Source organism: Drosophila melanogaster, chromosome 3L (genome assembly GCF_000001215.4).
Source record: "Drosophila melanogaster chromosome 3L".
Taxonomy (NCBI): Eukaryota; Metazoa; Arthropoda; class Insecta; order Diptera; family Drosophilidae; genus Drosophila; species Drosophila melanogaster.
This window is the reverse complement of record NT_037436.4, coordinates 2,468,547-2,485,735: the sequence shown is the minus strand read 5'-3', so window position 1 is coordinate 2,485,735 and position 17,189 is coordinate 2,468,547. Positions and strand designations below refer to the sequence as shown.

Sequence of the window (17,189 nt, the reverse complement as noted above, 5' to 3'; positions counted from 1 at the left end):
ATTTCTGTTCGGTAAGTATAGAATGGCCTTCTCTCGCATTATGATCCATTCTGATTATTCATAATACACACAATTCGCAGCAAGACACCTTATCGCGGAACCCACTTCAATTACGTCATTCCCCTTCCTCGGATGTAAGTCACAACACACATCATCCAGATAACACCCCCATCCTCATCCTCATCCTCATCCCTCCGCGATCGGTATCACTTGCACTTTTCGCATTATTATGTCATTGCCGTCAGGTTTAACGCTCAGTTGGCATTGCACGAACAACGGGCGCATTGCAGAAATTGCAGAGAAAAGTGCAACAACGTTAATAAACAAAACGATTAGCAATAAGGAAACCATTTTCACGCAATTGCGATCGAGATCGAGATCGGATTCGTTGCGGTCCACAGCAGACCACCGCATGCATTGCAACTTAACCTATCTTCCAGATACCATAAACACTACATACTCCATATTCACGATTGCAGATACCAGATACAAGTGGTGGGTACTCACGTTTACGAAGTTTTCACGGTGCACATCGTCGACTTCGTCGCGCTTCGAGATGCGCTTCTTCCAGTCGTCCTCGCCACTTTTGTGGAGTGCCGCCAAACGCTCCGCAATGGAGCCGGTCTTCGAAATCACCAAAGACCGCTGATCGGGGCCCATGACCTGGATAAATGGATAATCGATAATGGATGGTTGGCATCAGCTCACACGTGAATCGGTTCAATTGACCGACACTGGGTCAGATACAATTAGGGGGGTTTCTGTATTGAAATTATCCAAGGGAATTGATTCGTTCTTGACTCGTACTGAGCAATGGTGATCACATTTAAATGATGTGTAGATAATTACAATAAAAAGGAATCTTCTAACTTCTTCCTCAGATGGATAATAGACTCACCTCGGTTGATGATCGTTGGACGCCTTGAAGAAACTGTGGCAGAGCCGTTGGGTGCGATGAGTCTCCCGAAGCTTCTGCCTGCTCCTGGCGAAGATCCTTCTTATCTGGCGATTCCTTGGCGGAGGATGTGTTGCTGCTGCTACTGGTATCCTCCTCCTTGGCTACATGACGCAACTTAACAAAACCGCCGCCGAGGGGAAGGGGTGGTAGCTGGGGGCCAAGGCCGATGGGTGCTGATATGCCCGAGTGACTTTTGCTTTTCGCAACGAGATTGCTGCAAGAGAAAGAAACAGACGATAGACCGTTAAAAGTGTGCATAAAGTGTGGCAATTAAGGTGCGAATCCACGAGATATGAGATAAAGAGCTTCGAGTGCAGATACGAATGCATGCAGGAATGGCTGAAAACGTGCGTTTTCCTCAATGGTCTCCACAATCCGTTCCCATTTTCCCCATCTTAATAGGAAACTCGTGACATGGCATTTTCCCGGCCACTAATGAACGAGTGGAGCTGCCTTATTCGAACGTCCCTCTTCGAATAGAATGCACAGGAAGCGATCGACAGTCAGTCGGCCTTTTTATTTCTGCTGAGATGTTTTGCCCTCCTCTGCAGCCAAACCAAACCAACTTTCTCCTTTAATAGGCGACCATCCATGGACCATTGAACCATGGATTTTATTAGGCGCTGGGCAGAGATTTTCCTCACAGTTGGCAATGGTATTTTCTGCTGCAAATGGTCATCGGATCGGTTATTGTTATGGCTGAGTCTCATTTTTATTGGCCGTCAGACGTTGACGTTAAAAAACCGCGGGCGGCTAATGAGACAAGTTGATTGCTTGGCTCGGGGGATTATCCTCTTAGCCATTCATTTTCCTTGTATCAACTGACATTTGAAAGCATTTAAAGACGGTGGAAGTTGGGAACGGTCTATGATTTAATTGGAATTATGTTTTGCCAATAGAACCAATTTCAAATACTTGTTGAGGGACAACACAATTCATTATTATGTTCGATCGAAATGGCATAGAATTCCACTGGAATCATTATTATTTCCCGCACATTTCATTCAGCACTTCCATTGATCAAAAGCTGGGCTTTGTCTCAGCAAAACAAGATTCTATCTGTATCGAATGGAAACCGCCTGGTATATTCACTGTTTTTTTTTTTTTTTAGCAGCACCGTTAAGAACGACTCGGAGATTTTTCATAAAATTCTGAGCAGACGCTTATTAGTCACCGGACACGATTCGGTACATTTTGATTTCTGGATTCTGACCGCCTTGAGAAATATCTCACAGCGTGAGTCAAAGTCGCGCGGAAAACAAAACCCCAACGAAATGGGCCCGGCATTAATATATGTCACGGATTATTCGGAACGACAGGCGGCATTCAGAAACCGCTAAGAACTTGTTTGCATTTCGATTTGGCAATGGCCATGCAAAAGGGAAAACAAGGCGCACTCACATTTGGGAAATCTCTGCACGTGTTTTCCTAACTCCGAGAGGCACTGGAAAAGCGATTGAAAAGCGAACTGCACGCGACGAGCGAACAAAGACGAATGAGCAGACAGCATGGATTGGGTTCCAGTACACTTAGGTATACTGTGTGGCCCATCTGAGTTCCAATCCCGACGAGGCTCGGCACCTGCGGCACCTACGGCAGGTAAACAAACGGCCAAACTGCTGACAGCTAAATTGCATATTAATTTGGACAATTTTTGACAGACCCGCGACAGGCAAACGCTGACCAGGTGCTGGGTTTTCGGAACTCATCTACCTAAAATGTCGGACAAAGTGTCCACTGTTTGCTGATCGTGTGTAAATCCGTTCAAAGGTAGCATGAGGACTATATCACATTTTATTATATTACTTCAGAAAACCGAACAATTTTTGAAAATATTTCCTACGCAGTCAGGAGAATCTCAAAAATCTCAGAATGTGTAGTACATCTCTAAGCTAAAATCGCCAATTGAAATTCGAATCAAACTGAAACTCGATTTCAATTACCATGCATAACCGCATGGAAAATGGCATTGGTAAAGTTCAAAGTTTAGCCACAACCGCTGAGACGTGAAATCAAAGTAAAAGCCTGGCTAATGGAATAATGGCAGAAATTGCAGACTCGGTGGAGTGAGATTGGTAGTGGGGAATATCTGCTGGCCAGGAGCCATAGGTCAGAGGGCAGACATGCGAGTGGCTCCTGCCGGGCTTGAACTTCTCCTATTTCCACAGTCGATAGCTATAGTTTTTAGTGCAGTAATTGCCCTTTGGAAAGCGTTTAGCGAGCAATTAGTTTGAGTGCCAAACTCCTGGGTGCGGTGAATGGACATGCTGAGCCACACCCTTGAAGATACATACATATGTATATAAAAAACCCAGCCGAAAACACCTCCATTCCACACGACTGACTGACGGACAGTTCAGGGAGCTCAGGTTCTGCATATAATTAGAAGCCATTCCGGGGATCGTTGATCAGCTCACTTGCGTTTTGTAATTGAATTACCCAGTGCGGTAATTAAAATTGAAATTTCTTTGGCCAAAAGTGAATGTGAACCGAGACTGAGAGTGATCACGCGATCGGTTTGGCAATGCGGCAGCGGTTTATGGGGACTTAATGATATAACAAAATGAATTGTTTTATAAACTATTTGGCGCGGCATAAAAAATGGCACGCCATCAAGCCTTCGCTTTATGAGGCCCTCACACGGAATGATCTCTAATGGAGTTGTAAGCCCACAGATTCCACATCAAGGTGTTGAAAATGTATGCAAAAATACCTCATATAAATGATGTGAAGAGTGCCTGCTGCACTCCCGATCATGATCAATGCCAACTCCCCGTTCCTAGAGGGTCTCTGTCATTGTCTCTATGTCAAGTACCCGGTTCGAGTTAAACGATTTAAAGGCAACCATAAATCAACGGCCGTGGCAACTGTTTGAGTTTGAGCGGTTTTTAGCAAGGTTGCAGCCGCAGTTGAGGCTAAATAAGTAAAAATAATAATATCTCACAGCTAATAATACTAAAACATGATATATTTCCAACAGAAGCATCTGACTTGATGGCAAACCGCAAAATGATATCAGACAGGCCATCGAGTTGGATCGTGTGGCGACACTTAGAAAAATCTACAACTATAATTTAAATTGTATTAAATTTACGTTAAGAAAATAAACACAAATATTTGACCATGGGACTATTTACAATTGCTATAAATTTAAGATCCACCTTTTTTTTTGCCAGTGCAGCCATATGAAACTCAGGTGAATTGCCGGTAATGCATCGCGTCATATAAATCATCAGGTAAGCAGAAATTGACTTATGCAATGAATTATGGCAGAAAGCGAATGGAACTCGCAAAAGTCCCAAGAGCAGCGATTTTGGCAGCCGAAAGAGTGACAATTACCCACGAAGGCGCCAAGCCAAGTTGATGAGAGCAATGAAAGGCAATGAAGATCCGGACAATGAGCAAAGATCTCAGAGATCCAAGAGATCCAAGATCGGAGATCCCAGATCCCATAGTTGGCCAGATTCAAGATCGCGTTGGGGTTGACTTTCCCACGCCGCAGTTTGCCCGCTTTTCAAGTCGGAGGAGAGCAGTTGAAGGCGGCGGTAATGATGCAAAATTACGACGTCAACATGGGCTTACAGCTTTTTTCGCTTTTTGCCTGGCTGCTTGGCTCTTTTGTCTTTTGTCTGGCCATTCGACATTTCATTAGGCCGACCCAGTGGAAGGTTTAAAACAAAAATAGTTACCAACTCTCGGGCCTTTTGTTCAGCAGTTTTGCTTATTCGCCCAGCTGAAAAACTTGCTTAATTGTTACTCTGAGTTAAAAGCTACAATTTCACCTCAAGTTCAAGGTGTCGCGACTTTTTGGTTGCTTTGTGAAATCGAAATTTGGCAATGGGTTGCACTTATCTTAGCAAAAAAAAAAAAGGTGTTTACCTCATCATTCGCACTTGGCAGATTTTCCCTTGCAATAGAAGTATTTTTATACTAAGTGTTATATTTCACATATTGTTAAATCTTACAACTTTATAGTTTTTCGACCTTCAACCTTTCTGGGGTTAACGCTTGTCAACATTTGCCTCCGCAACTTTGTTGCGGAACTCCTGCAATCAGCTGCTTTTGTTTTTCCACGAGCAGGCGCAGTATCCCAGACACGTGCTGTCAGGGCAGAAGCAACCCTCGAGTGAGCAGCCCCCGCCGACCACCCATCATCCAACGCCCAGAGCCCCACCCACTTGGGGGATCCCCAGACGTGTTTTTCTTTTGGTTCCTCGGTTTGCCGGTTGCCGAGACAACGCCGAAAATGCGTCAAAACAAAACTCAACCCGGCTCTTTGTTCGATGCCAATGGCCACGGGTGGGGATGTTGAATCCGGGAGAGATTGGGTGGATTTTTGGGAGTTTGGGGCATGGGTAAATGTTGGGTAAAAGTTGAGTGACTCCGTGTTTTGACTGCAGCGGAAGCAGGAAACATGCGTTTTTTGGGCAGGCCAGACAAAGGAGTTTCATCGAATCCCACTTACAGCTGGTTAAGATCTGGGATGCAGCTCTATATGAATCCCATTAGGGCGGGGAAATCCATTTTTCACTGGGGTTGTCCGTACTACGTACGTGCCTGTCACGGCTTTTTCCCGGTCTTGCAGATGGGCGTGCACTTATTGATTAAGTTTTCCTATATATTTTCCCCAACTCTGGGACCCACATAATTACCTCTATTACTCCACCATGAAACTCTTGCGCTCTCTGCTTCAGTTTCCCTGGGAATAAAGTGAGTCGACGTTTTTCAGATGGTCTACAATTTGGCCGACTGTTTGCTTTTCTTTCTGCTTATATCTGGTATCTTCTATACTATACTATATATATATATATTTGATGTGACGCTCCCATTTACCGTTTCGCTGGTGTCAGAGGAACCGCGTCATCGTCGCGGAAAAAGGTAAACTTCTTTCGGTCTTTTCAACGTTTTGATAACTTGTTTTGTTTTCTGGCCAGGCCCATGACCATGTCGGCGGAACATGTGCAGATGTCATCCGAGTGCCTTAATTGACCGCCAAGTGAATGTACTTGCTACGACTGTCTCCGGTGTTCCGCCGACTTGTGCGCGTCCATATCGTAATATCGCAATGGTTCCGAACCCATGCCCCCATCCCGGTCTTCTACTTCAACTCCAATGAACTCTGCCGCCAGGTTCAACGAGTTAACCGGGAACAACGGCAAACAGAACTACGAGCAGCAATCGCAGTCCATTCAACTGAAGACCTCATACACTCGGAGAAAAAAGCATTTGGTAAGCAAAGCAACATAAACGAATTTATATCTATTAAAATAAAAATAAAATAACCATTATCAACTTTAAAAACAAATTGAGTGGATTAGAATTGATATTGCTTTCGCTGTATTGTAAACACATACGGATACATAGTCATTAAGCTATCTTTATATCAAACAAAACAAAAGATAAATCTTTTTTATTTCGTTTTATTATTATTACTGCCCGTTTTTCGAAGTGTAGTCTTGAGGTCTGGTCTCGTGTCTTGTCGCCTCGCTCCGATTGTCACAGCTGTTTTTTCTGGCGGGTTTGGTGGGATGAACTGAGAAACTGAAAGCCCTGGACTGGTGGCTTGTCAAGTGCCTTGTTCTGCTCATCGAAAGATGCTACCGTTTCCTGAGTGCCCTGCATGTCGCCAAGTCGCGAATTTGCTATTTTCGAGGGGTTGGTCTGGTGCATAAATTTACCTTTAATTGCTAGACAGAATTGAGGTGTGAGCCTTTTACTCGATCGGCAACTTCACACAAATGCGGCGAAATGCTGTTCTCATTTTGAAATTGTTTAGCTTGGGGTTAAAAAGCTCAGTAATTGTGTTTAGATTACGAGGCAAAACAGAAAACGAGCTGCATTTTTAATAGGCAACAATGTACTGTCCAATGACAAGTACAATAATCAAACGAAAGAGTAGACATCTTTTTGCAATGGCTTTATAAATAATTAAGATTATAATTACTTTAGTAATTATACTTAACTAGCAAAACTGGTATTTCAGCACACATTTAAACTTATACCAATACTCATTTTATTCACCACATCGATCGCTCACTGTATGTACACACTTTCAATATCAGCACTTGCTCACTCGACTTGGTCACTTTGACTATCTGTCAGAACAAAAAGTCCGCTTTGAATGCGAATCGCATACCGCGACTTGCAACACTCGGACTCATAATCAAAAAACGACTCATATGTTTCAACCAAAACCAGTTCCCCGGAGAGGAACGTGCTGAGAGCCGGAGAATCCGATTATACAGAGAATATACTATACGTATAGTTTTAAAAACTGAACTGAAATTGCGCTTGGCTGGTCAAGCGGCCGGTTATCATCGCTCGGCCCAAAACAGTTGATCTACAAAAGCTGCGGCATCAACAACGCAGAAAGTGAAACCGAATTAAAACAGCTAACTCTGAACTTTGATTCGAGGCTAATCCGCGGATTTAATCACCCGCAAAAGGTCATCACAACAGTAGCCAGAGCATGTGGCTGACCTTGATCACGGGAGCTCTGATCTTGCTCCTCACCTGGGACTTTGGACGCAAGCGCCAACGAGTCCTCGCCTTTGAGAAGTCCGCGATCCCAGGTCCCATTTCCATTCCGATCCTGGGCTGTGGTCTCCAGGCTCTGCACTTGGGAGCAGAGAGTGAGTTGAATCGATCACGAAAATAATACTTATATTTTAGAAAACTAACACTTCTAACACCTTTTTCAGACATTATCGGATGGGTGGGAGAAAAGTTCGACAAGTATGGCAAGACCTTTCGTTTTTGGATATTGGGGGAGTCCCTGATCTACACGAAGGACCTGCAGTACTTTGAGACCATCTTGAGTAGCACCACTCTCCTGGAAAAGGGTCAACTCTACGAGTATCTGCGACCTTTCCTAAACGACGGCCTGCTTGTCAGCACGGGTCGAAAATGGCACGCCAGAAGGAAGATTTTCACACACGCATTCCACTTCAAAGTCCTTGAACACTATGTGGAGATCATGGATCGACATAGTAGCGTCATGGTGGATAATCTGCGAAAGGTGGCCGATGGTAAGACAGCGGTGGATATGCTCAAGTATGTGTCGCTGGCAGCTCTTGACGTGATAACAGGTGAGTCGAGATGAGATTAGGATAATTTAAGGCTTCAATGAAAATAAATTAAACTTGACTTTTAAATAGGTCGCACCTGAATTCCGAGAATTGGTTCTGTTTACTAGACATGTATAATTTACTGCAGTAAACAACATGCTTATATTTAGTATTGACTTATTCAATCTTTTTTGCAGAGGCTGCCATGGGTGTACAGGTGAATGCCCAGAACGACCCCGATTTTCCCTACATCAAGGCGCTGAAAAGGTGGGCATTACATATAGTAAACTGAAACTTGCCAAGACTTTCCCCACTTCCACTCCCTATAGTGTGGTCTATATCCAACCGGATCGCATGTTCAGGTTCTCGAGGCGCTACAACTGGCTGTTCCCGCTGGCGGCACCTTTGCTGCACCGGCAACTGCTGAGCGATATCCGCGTCATGCACGACTTCACCGACAAGGTCATCAGCGAGCGGCGAGAAACCGTGCGGCGGGCTAAGGCCGACGGCACCTATCGACCGCTGAGTGGGTGCACTGACTCAGCAGGAAGTCATATGTAATCACTGCTGACTTTTGTCTAATCTCTTGCAGGTCTGGGTGATGCCGAGATCGGTAGCAAGTCGCAGATGGCTCTGCTGGACATCCTGCTGCAGTCGAGCATCAACAATCAGCCCCTGTCCGATGCGGATATACGCGAAGAGGTCGACACCTTTATGTTCGAGGGCGACGACACCACCAGCAGTGGTGTGTCCCACGCCCTCTACGCCATCGCCAGGCATCCCGAGGTTCAGCAGCGCATCTTCGAGGAGTTGCAGCGTGTCCTGGGCCCGGACGCCTCTGCTCCAGTGACCCAAGCCCAGTTACAGGACCTAAAGTACCTGGACTGCGTGATCAAGGAGACCATGCGACTGTATCCTCCAGTGCCTGCCATCGGTAGGCACGCGCAGAAGGAGCTAGAGATCGGAGACAAGACCATTCCCGCCAACACAAGCATTTACCTGGTTCTCTACTACGCCCATCGGGATGCGAACTACTTTCCAGATCCCCTCAGCTTCAGGCCAGAGCGATTCTTGGAGGACCAAGAGCAAGGCCACAATACCTTTGCCTATGTGCCCTTCAGTGCGGGACCCAAGAACTGCATTGGCCAGAAGTTTGCCGTTCTGGAAATGAAGGTCCTGATCAGCAAGGTCCTCAGGTTCTATGAACTGCTGCCCCTTGGAGAGGAGCTCAAACCCATGTTGAACTTCATCCTGCGCTCAGCTTCGGGCATTAATGTTGGTCTAAGGCCCAGGAAGGCATTGCGTTGAGGTTTCGGTTTAAGGTAAATGGGATGTTCGTGATACTTAGTAATAGTAAGCATTATTATCTAATCGTTAAGTACTTATAACACTGTTGATTTATTGGTAAATAACCGTAGCGTCTATTAAATAATTGATATTGACATATTTTCCAAACACAACCGTATTTTATTGATGATCCATGTATATGATTATTAGCTTAATTACTCTAGGGTGAAACCTGTTAATAGTTCTTAAATAAATCACTTACTCATCCGCCTTTCATTACAACCCCTTAATCGCAATGCGACTCGCCGAGCCATTGTTTCAATATTTGCGATGTTTATAAAATTAGGCCCCCAAACAAAAGGTATTTGAACAGCGGATGAGCGTGGCGCGCCATAAAGAATCCCGAGTTTATCAACGTAAAATACTGTATTTACCTAAGGCCAATATTAACCAGCTACTTAGAAAGCGTTCACACCGCGGAAAGTTATTCGCGGCCATTGTGAAGTGCTCTCCAGCGTCATATAAAATATGAATGAGAGCTGTAAATGGAAAAAGAACTGGAATTCACGGAAGCAGTAAATTCTCCGAGATCCCAATTCAATCATTCCAGCAGCCTGCTGTTTATCTATGGTTTATAATTGACCAAAAGATAATGCGCCAAGGCAATAGAAAAGTTTTGCAAAACAGATAAGAGCATCGCGAAAGGAAATCACATAACATTCTTATCAACGCGCCTGTCAGCCGCATCGGGTTTGCATATAAAAGACCACTACGCCGGAGGCAGTGCGTCAAAAGAGCTTCTGTCTCCGGTGAATGGTGTATATCTGCAATGTGTCCCGAGATGTCGTCCGTGAAAATCCTGGCCTCGCTGGCCATGATCGGTTTATTGGTTTTGTCTCCTGCGGAGGGTATCAGCCGACCATTGCCTCCATACGTGGGTCTGCCCACCCAGGATGGCCTCACGCGTCTGTTCCTTAATTCACGGGTCACGCAGACAGATCCCTTCGCCTCGGTGGCATGTTTCGGTGGCTACATCGGTGAATCCAACCTGATCGCGGAGCTGTACAGTGCCAACTACACCAAATGCTACAATGCGGCGGCGGACTCCAGGAAGGGTATCGATGCCGACTTCCTGGCCACTCGCCGGACTATCCGACTTTCATCCGAAAGAGTTTGCAGCGAGCTCAGGGCTTGCAACGAGCTCAACACAACCCTCGAATCCTTTCAATGTCATGCCAATGTGGTAAGTGGACCCATTAAACTATGAAACAAACTTGCTTCTACTGTAAATTCCCGATCATTTTAGGGCTCCAACAACACTGTCTCCACATACAGCATCTCGGGTAACGCCTCGGAGTCGGCCAGCGTGCTGGAGGAACGCTACCGAGTGGTAGATCTGCGCCATGGGCAGTGCTGCCAGAGGGCGGAGCGGCACTACGTGGAGTCCACTGCCAGGAACTACAACTACCTGCAGGCCTGTCTGGATGGTCGCGCTAAGCCGAAGCCCATGCCCAAGCCCACATCCACGACCTCCACATCGACCACCACCACCACCACTACCACGACCACCGAGGCACCCACCGAACCACCAACCACCACCGAGGCACCTTTAAACGTCGAAGATCAGTTCAAGCAGCTTTTGAATTTGTTAAACTAATGCCTACCAAATTGTACAACTTTCTGAAGGAGAAGCTTAGTAATTAAAGACAGGGCAGTCGCCAAGCAAACAATCCTTGGGCAAACATTTGCCCAACTCGAAATTCAACCCTCTGGCAAATAAATTAACCCTGCAAAAAGGGGTTGAAGGATTGAGTTTCGCAAATGGCAAAGAAGAAGGAATTAGCAAAATATTTAGACTAGGAAGAGGAATATCCTGGCAATTTGCTTGTGTCAGTGGAAGGGCTTTAAAATTGTTGACCTTTAACTAAATAATTTTTAAGTGCAAGCTATTGCTGTGCAGTTTCGTAGAAACTCATGAAACGCACCTCGCTCGCCTATAAATGAGCATAAGTTTAGAGCATGATTGATGAGATCCGAAAGAAAGATTTTCAAAACCAGCCCCAGGCTCTTCCGATTTCGACACCTCAAGGCGGAAACGCTTTGATTAATGATATCGTATAAAGAAATTATCTAAGGCAATAATGAGCCAAATGCGAAATAATTCGACAAGATCTTGAGATAGGAAGAGATAGACAAAGGCGAAATTATTATGCCATTTATGGCAATGAAAATCAAAGTGGAGGAGCACACCGAGTTGGCCAAAACTGGAGAATGGCCATAAGCCATTGAAGCTGGCCGCTCTTTGGTGCCAATCCCCCATTCCCAATCCCCAGTCCGCGATCTCCTGCCCCTTTTTACCAATCAAAAGAACACGTTTGGCTTTTATGGCTTTCGGGTTTTTGTTTTTTTTTCGTTTTGTGCTTCTTTCCCTTTTAAGTCGATGGCCAAGTCGGCTTTTCTTTACTGTGACTGCCTCCGCCTTCTAGGGCTTGAGTAGCAGAATGAAAGAAAAGAACGAGATTCAGGGGAAAACAAAGACATGGCCATAGACGAAACACCTGTTGGGCCCAGAGCAAGTGGCTCATTTATTAGCACAATTGGCGTGGCATTCGACGCTAGACTTTTTATGAACCGGCCAGCAGAATCGCGTAGCAGTATGCCACTTATGTGCAATTCCCGGAATGCGATTACGTCAATCTGGATGCGTTTTACTGCAGACAAAGGGGAGTGGCTGGCTGGCTGGTGGGTTTCTAATTTACTTTTGCTGCGAAACTAATTAAAATGCAACTTGTAGTTGGGTGTTTACGACGTGGCCTCCGATAATTGCCGGTGAAAATCCCAAGGAATGCTCAAGGGGTGTGGCGATTATGCTACGGAGGCTAAGGTGATAAAGATTGCAATTTATAAGCACCACAACTACACAACTACAACTCTTAGTTAATTAATTTAAGCACTGCATTAAAACTTAATTGATTTGACCGGCCGCCATTACTCAACTGCACAAATTTCCCGCACCGGCTTTCATCCGATACGACCGATGTTGAAATGCGAGAAATTAATCACCTACTCATGTGAGAACTGGAGAACTCCATTCCTAACCCACATAGACGGCACAATTTACGCGCTTCATTGAGCTCCGCTTGAGACTCTGAGACTCTGGACCCACTCAGCCATGGCGAAAATTGTACAAAAAATAAATAAACAAATGCCGCACGAAAATCTGAGGCTTGTCAACGTTATGCATAACCAAACGAAACGAGTTTTCCTCGACCGAAAACGTGAACTTTTCGTTTTCATTGGGCCACTGGCTGAAAATTGGGGGAAATGTGTTAATGCAACGTGAGAGCGCCAGTGAAAAATGCTCAATAAATATTTGCGTGTGTTTTGCATAAATAAATGAAAATTGCTTATGCCAAAAACGAAGCGGGCTGACAGCCTGGCCAATTAAGGAAAAGTTGCAAGTGCGATGGCGGCATCGTTGTCGCCAAAAACAAAAGCCAAACATGTGGCAGGGTGTCGCATCAATTAGATCCTGTATGAACTATAGCCTCTTACTCAAACAACTTTTAAGATTTATATAAATTTAACAATGCCCTTGCTTTTTATAAGGCATGTTCTATGTACACTTTAAATATTACCACCATAATGTGCCCATTATCACAATATACCCTTGCTATCCGTCTGTTTACAGGGTATTTAAACAACTGTACGTAAAACTAGTTTGCCTGAAGCTGAAAAAACCAACAACTGAAAGCGCAGAAAAGGAAATCGTCGCCCGTCGTCATCGAAGTTGTGCTTCTTGTTGTTGCTGCTGTTGATGCCTTTTAAGGCTTTTTGGCGTGTTGCGCATGCGCCGTGTATGCTATCAATTTCAGCGCAGCTGTATGGGTGTGTATATCTATGTGTCGGTGTATTCGGGTCATTCGCATTTTCACATTTTAAGGCGTAAGTTGTTTTTGGTTTTGCATGTTGATTTTCTTAAGATTTCTGCCTCGGAGCCTGGCCTGCACTTGCCGCCTTTTGCTGTTACTGTTGCTGTAGCTGCCAGTTGCACGTTGCAAGTTGCTACTTTTACTGTCAGTGAACACACAGGGAGCACACCCCGCCCCCTTTTCCTGCTGTCTTGGCCAAGTTTGTGGGGCCGCCTGTTAATGGGTAATGGCATGTTGTTGCTGCCCGATGAAGCGATTTTTGCTTTGTTTGTTACTTAATTGCGCCAAAGTCATTAATAATCGATTAACAATTTATGGGGCGAGAGGATGCTGATGATGATGGCCAATGGAAGCTGGAGGCAAATCAAATCGCAGGAAACTGGGGAAGGAAGTGCTCGGGCCTTCCTTTTTGATTTAGAGAGAGGCTATCATTATCGGTGCGACAATAAATATCCTATTCTGCTGTCAGGCGATCCACATAAGACATTTTATGGAGACATCATTTAATGACAAAGACTTATTAGATTTGCTACTTTCCCCCTTTCGAGGATATTCATTTTTAAAAGTTGCTTAAAACTTCTCGATAAATCAATGGAAATATTTGATTTGGTGACTTTTATAGTGACGCTCACTTATCGACATATGGAAGTTCGTCTGCGAATGCCAGCTGTCTCGCTTTTCAGCGTAGAAGCCTAAGCACCGAGCAACAGGTGTCTAATTGATTGACTGACAAGCGACAGTCGACAACCGACAGCCAAGATGGGTTGATTGGGGGTCTGGGAGTTGGATGGGAGCTGCAGCTCCTGGTGGAGTTGAATGTGCAAATGGAAATGGCAATGTACTGACAGCCAGGGCCAAACAATGCAATTCAATATATCAAAGGAAACCAGCTCATTGTTTGTCACTCTGTCGCCCAGAAATCGATAGTACGCGATAGCAAGTGGCCTGAATGCTGTGCACATCAAGGAAACCAAAGCTGCAATACATGCCACGTAGTACGTACAGAGGAAATTGAATAGCCAGGCACACGAAGATGCTGCGCCAAACCAATGATGATATCTATGACAGGGCAGACAGACAAAGGAGCCAAGCCAGCAGGCCCCAGCACAAAGAGTTGCTTTCAGCTGCTGGAAGATGGAGAACGCAATCGAGGGCAGTGGGCAGGGGATGGGGCACCTCCACTTTGCATTCGCTGGAAGTTGCACACAGAGAAAATCAGAGATTGCAATGAGAGTGCATGAAGTTCCAAACTGACAGTTGCATCTTATAGATACAATTTGATCACAAAAATACAGATATAACTATCATTAAACAAAATGCATGAATATAATTTATTTTAGGGATTATGCTCTTCTTTCGATGAAAAATCGTGTAATTAATATCCCAAGAATACCACAAATATTTTTCCAAGTATGAGGACCAGCTGCAGTTGCAGATTTATGAGCGCTTGTCAGACAACAAAAGTAGCGAATGCGAGTCCACGAATCCGAGTTGCAGGCCAGAACTTTGTCCGAAATGAGTTCATTGTACGGGGACGCAAAGGAGGTGGCATTCCTCCCCAGAACGTCCTCCTTGAATGCCCCGGCTAATGAGTTGTCAACTGGGCTGATGAGTTTTATTTGCCAGCCAGACAGGCCAGGCAAACATAGCATGCAAATAGTGAGCAGCCCTGCGGATTTGCATATTATCCTGGTGGGTTTGTTGACTTCGCGAGTGTCAAAGTCAATGTCGGAAAAACTCCGTCTGGCACTGTTGAAGTGACAGTTTAAGTGCATCTATTACGTCTCCTGCGCCCTAAAAATATAAAATATGCGCCCACAAAGCGGCGACTCACGTTTCCGCTTCTGGCCATAAAAACGAATAGATTTATGGCCATGGCCACTATGGTGGCGTCCAAGCATAAAAGGATGTGATGCGCTGGCCGAAAAATGACTCATGAAATGTGCACTAACTGCCTGAAAATCGGAGGCAAAGCGAAAGGAGAATGCAATTGAGTAGCTATTTATTTGTGAATTATAAATGGGCTTAATGTGAATGGCTAATAAATAACAGACTATCGAGTACCATAAGCTAGAAACATTAAAAAGCTATCATTCAGCACAGTACAATTTTTTATTGGTTTCCAATACTCGAATCTCCTCCAGAAACTGCTGAGATCCACAGCGTTTCTATCGCCTCCACCAGTTGGCAATTAGTCCTCATTAAAGTCATATTAAGTCAGCTAAATCCACGAAACCAATTTTTGGGTTTCGTCATTTCCTGCCAGTGGATTTTCTAGTTCGCTTTTTTGCTAGTTGCATTTTTGAGTAATTCGAATCCAATTGCGAAATCTTCAAGTTTTTGGAGCCCACGAGCCATAAATTAGCTGGCCCAAAAAAAACTGAGGGGGCATTGATGGGGTATTTAATGAGCTGCGAGTGTGGGAGATGTGTTTCATAATGCATTCGATCAAGGGTTTATCTCCCCAGTAAGTCCAATTAAACGATAGTTGGACCATCAACGCCGCAGGCCAATTTGCCCCGAAAGCACTTGCCCAGACAAATTGAGGAAGCAGAGCATTTGAAACTGACAGTAACAGCTAGCGGTAGATACATTTTCGATACAGAAACACATAGATACAAAGATACACAGATACAACAGCTGTGCAAAGCGTAGCCGAAAGGCCAGAGAGAGAAGCAGCTAAGCAAACAGGGTATACAACGAAAGGAGTCAATGTACCAGAGCCCAACGATTGTGTAATATTTTAGACAACTTTGGGAAGGCAAACGCGATTGGATCGGGAATTGGTTGGTCGCAGGACCAGGACCCATAAAACTTTCCCGGACGCGAACAACTTCATCAATCGACAATGTTGCTGTTGCTGCTCAGATTTTTCCAATAAAAATAATATTTATAGCCCCGTGGTGGGAGCAGAACAAACCGAAGCGAAAACATAATTAATGGATCAGTGCCTTGGAATTATGTGAGTTTAATGGTTGTGTAATCTGGAAATGCATTCTCCAGCACGCAGCGCAGCATCAAATAACATGCCCCCAAATGGAAATGTTTCTCCACTCGATTCGGGGGCGGGGATATCGGCTATACTATATGCTATATGGCTATGGGATCGCATTGTTTTGGATCGGTTCAGCCGCAAAGCTTTCCGTTTGATAATGCATCATTCGATCACGCGGCGACGGCGGTGGCGGCATTTTTCAATTAATGCCAGTCGATCCAAGCCGCCATATGCACTCAAGCAAATGGCTTTTAAACATAGATATCTGAAGGCAGATCTTTTGTTTAGAAGCAAATTACATATCGGTCTAGAGAAGATTATGCATAACATCATATGTATGGTCTTATGGTATGATTTCTACCATGTCTAAAGAGCTTACTTCTTTATGTTTTATATATATTTATATATACTGGGCGAGGCCCCTTAGTTTTTCCAGCTGAACGAACTGGCTTCTCCCGCAGAACTTTTGTTTCAATCCGCCTCGCTTATTTGCTTTGGCTCATTAGCGTTTGGACTCACGTTTTTCCTATACCGACGTGATCGGGCATTGCTATCTCCATCTCTATCCCTCGGCTAGTTGCCCTCTCTTTCTTCGTTGTGGGTGTTGTGCATTTGGATTTGGAGTAATAGTGATGCACATCCACTTACAACACTTTCCCATGTGTAGTATGAAGTGAAATTAACCCCAAGTGCCCCTCGACTATCATAAAAATCCGAGGCGATAAGCAGCACTCGACTGTCTATTTATGGCCAATCTATTGTTTGTTTACAAATGAGCACTTCGCCATAAAAAGGGAAAACGAAGAGGCAACTTCTTATCTAGGTAAGCTACATAGGCATATTTTCCAAGTGTAGGGAAACCTTCCTCAATTACTTTTCCGAGTATTTCTCCCTGTTGAACTATCAAACAGAGCTAATAAAGTTGCTACTAAACAAATGTCAATATCCCT

At 44.7% G+C, this 17,189-nt stretch overlaps 3 protein-coding genes across 7 annotated transcripts in view; 2 read left to right on the top strand and 1 right to left on the bottom strand.

Moving 5' to 3' along the window:
- Svil (Supervillin) overlaps positions 1 to 17,189 on the bottom strand; it is a 121,572-nt gene that overhangs the window by 13,491 nt on the left and 90,892 nt on the right. For 4 of the 5 annotated variants that reach the window (NM_001299990.1, NM_001299986.1, NM_206246.3 and 1 more), the window contains 2 exons: positions 899 to 1,172; positions 508 to 663 (listed from right to left, as the gene is read on the bottom strand). In NM_001299990.1, the coding sequence (NP_001286919.1) occupies positions 508 to 663; positions 899 to 1,172 (430 nt within the window). Of the gene's footprint in view, positions 1 to 507; positions 664 to 898; positions 1,173 to 2,359; positions 2,478 to 17,189 lie in introns of those variants that run through there. The other variant, NM_206244.3, reaches the window with a different exon arrangement.
- On the top strand, positions 7,288 to 9,477 carry Cyp4d20 (Cytochrome P450 4d20). The gene is made up of 5 exons (NM_139466.5): positions 7,288 to 7,590; positions 7,660 to 8,046; positions 8,223 to 8,292; positions 8,355 to 8,551; positions 8,618 to 9,477. The coding sequence occupies exons 1-5, from the start codon at positions 7,428 to 7,430 to the stop codon at positions 9,331 to 9,333; spliced, it is 1,533 nt and encodes a 510-aa protein (NP_647723.2). The 5' UTR covers positions 7,288 to 7,427; the 3' UTR covers positions 9,334 to 9,477.
- Positions 10,122 to 11,069, top strand: CG16762 (uncharacterized protein). The gene is made up of 2 exons (NM_139465.2): positions 10,122 to 10,555; positions 10,619 to 11,069. Exons 1-2 carry the CDS (start codon positions 10,142 to 10,144, stop codon positions 10,967 to 10,969), a joined length of 765 nt encoding a protein of 254 aa, NP_647722.1. The 5' UTR covers positions 10,122 to 10,141; the 3' UTR covers positions 10,970 to 11,069.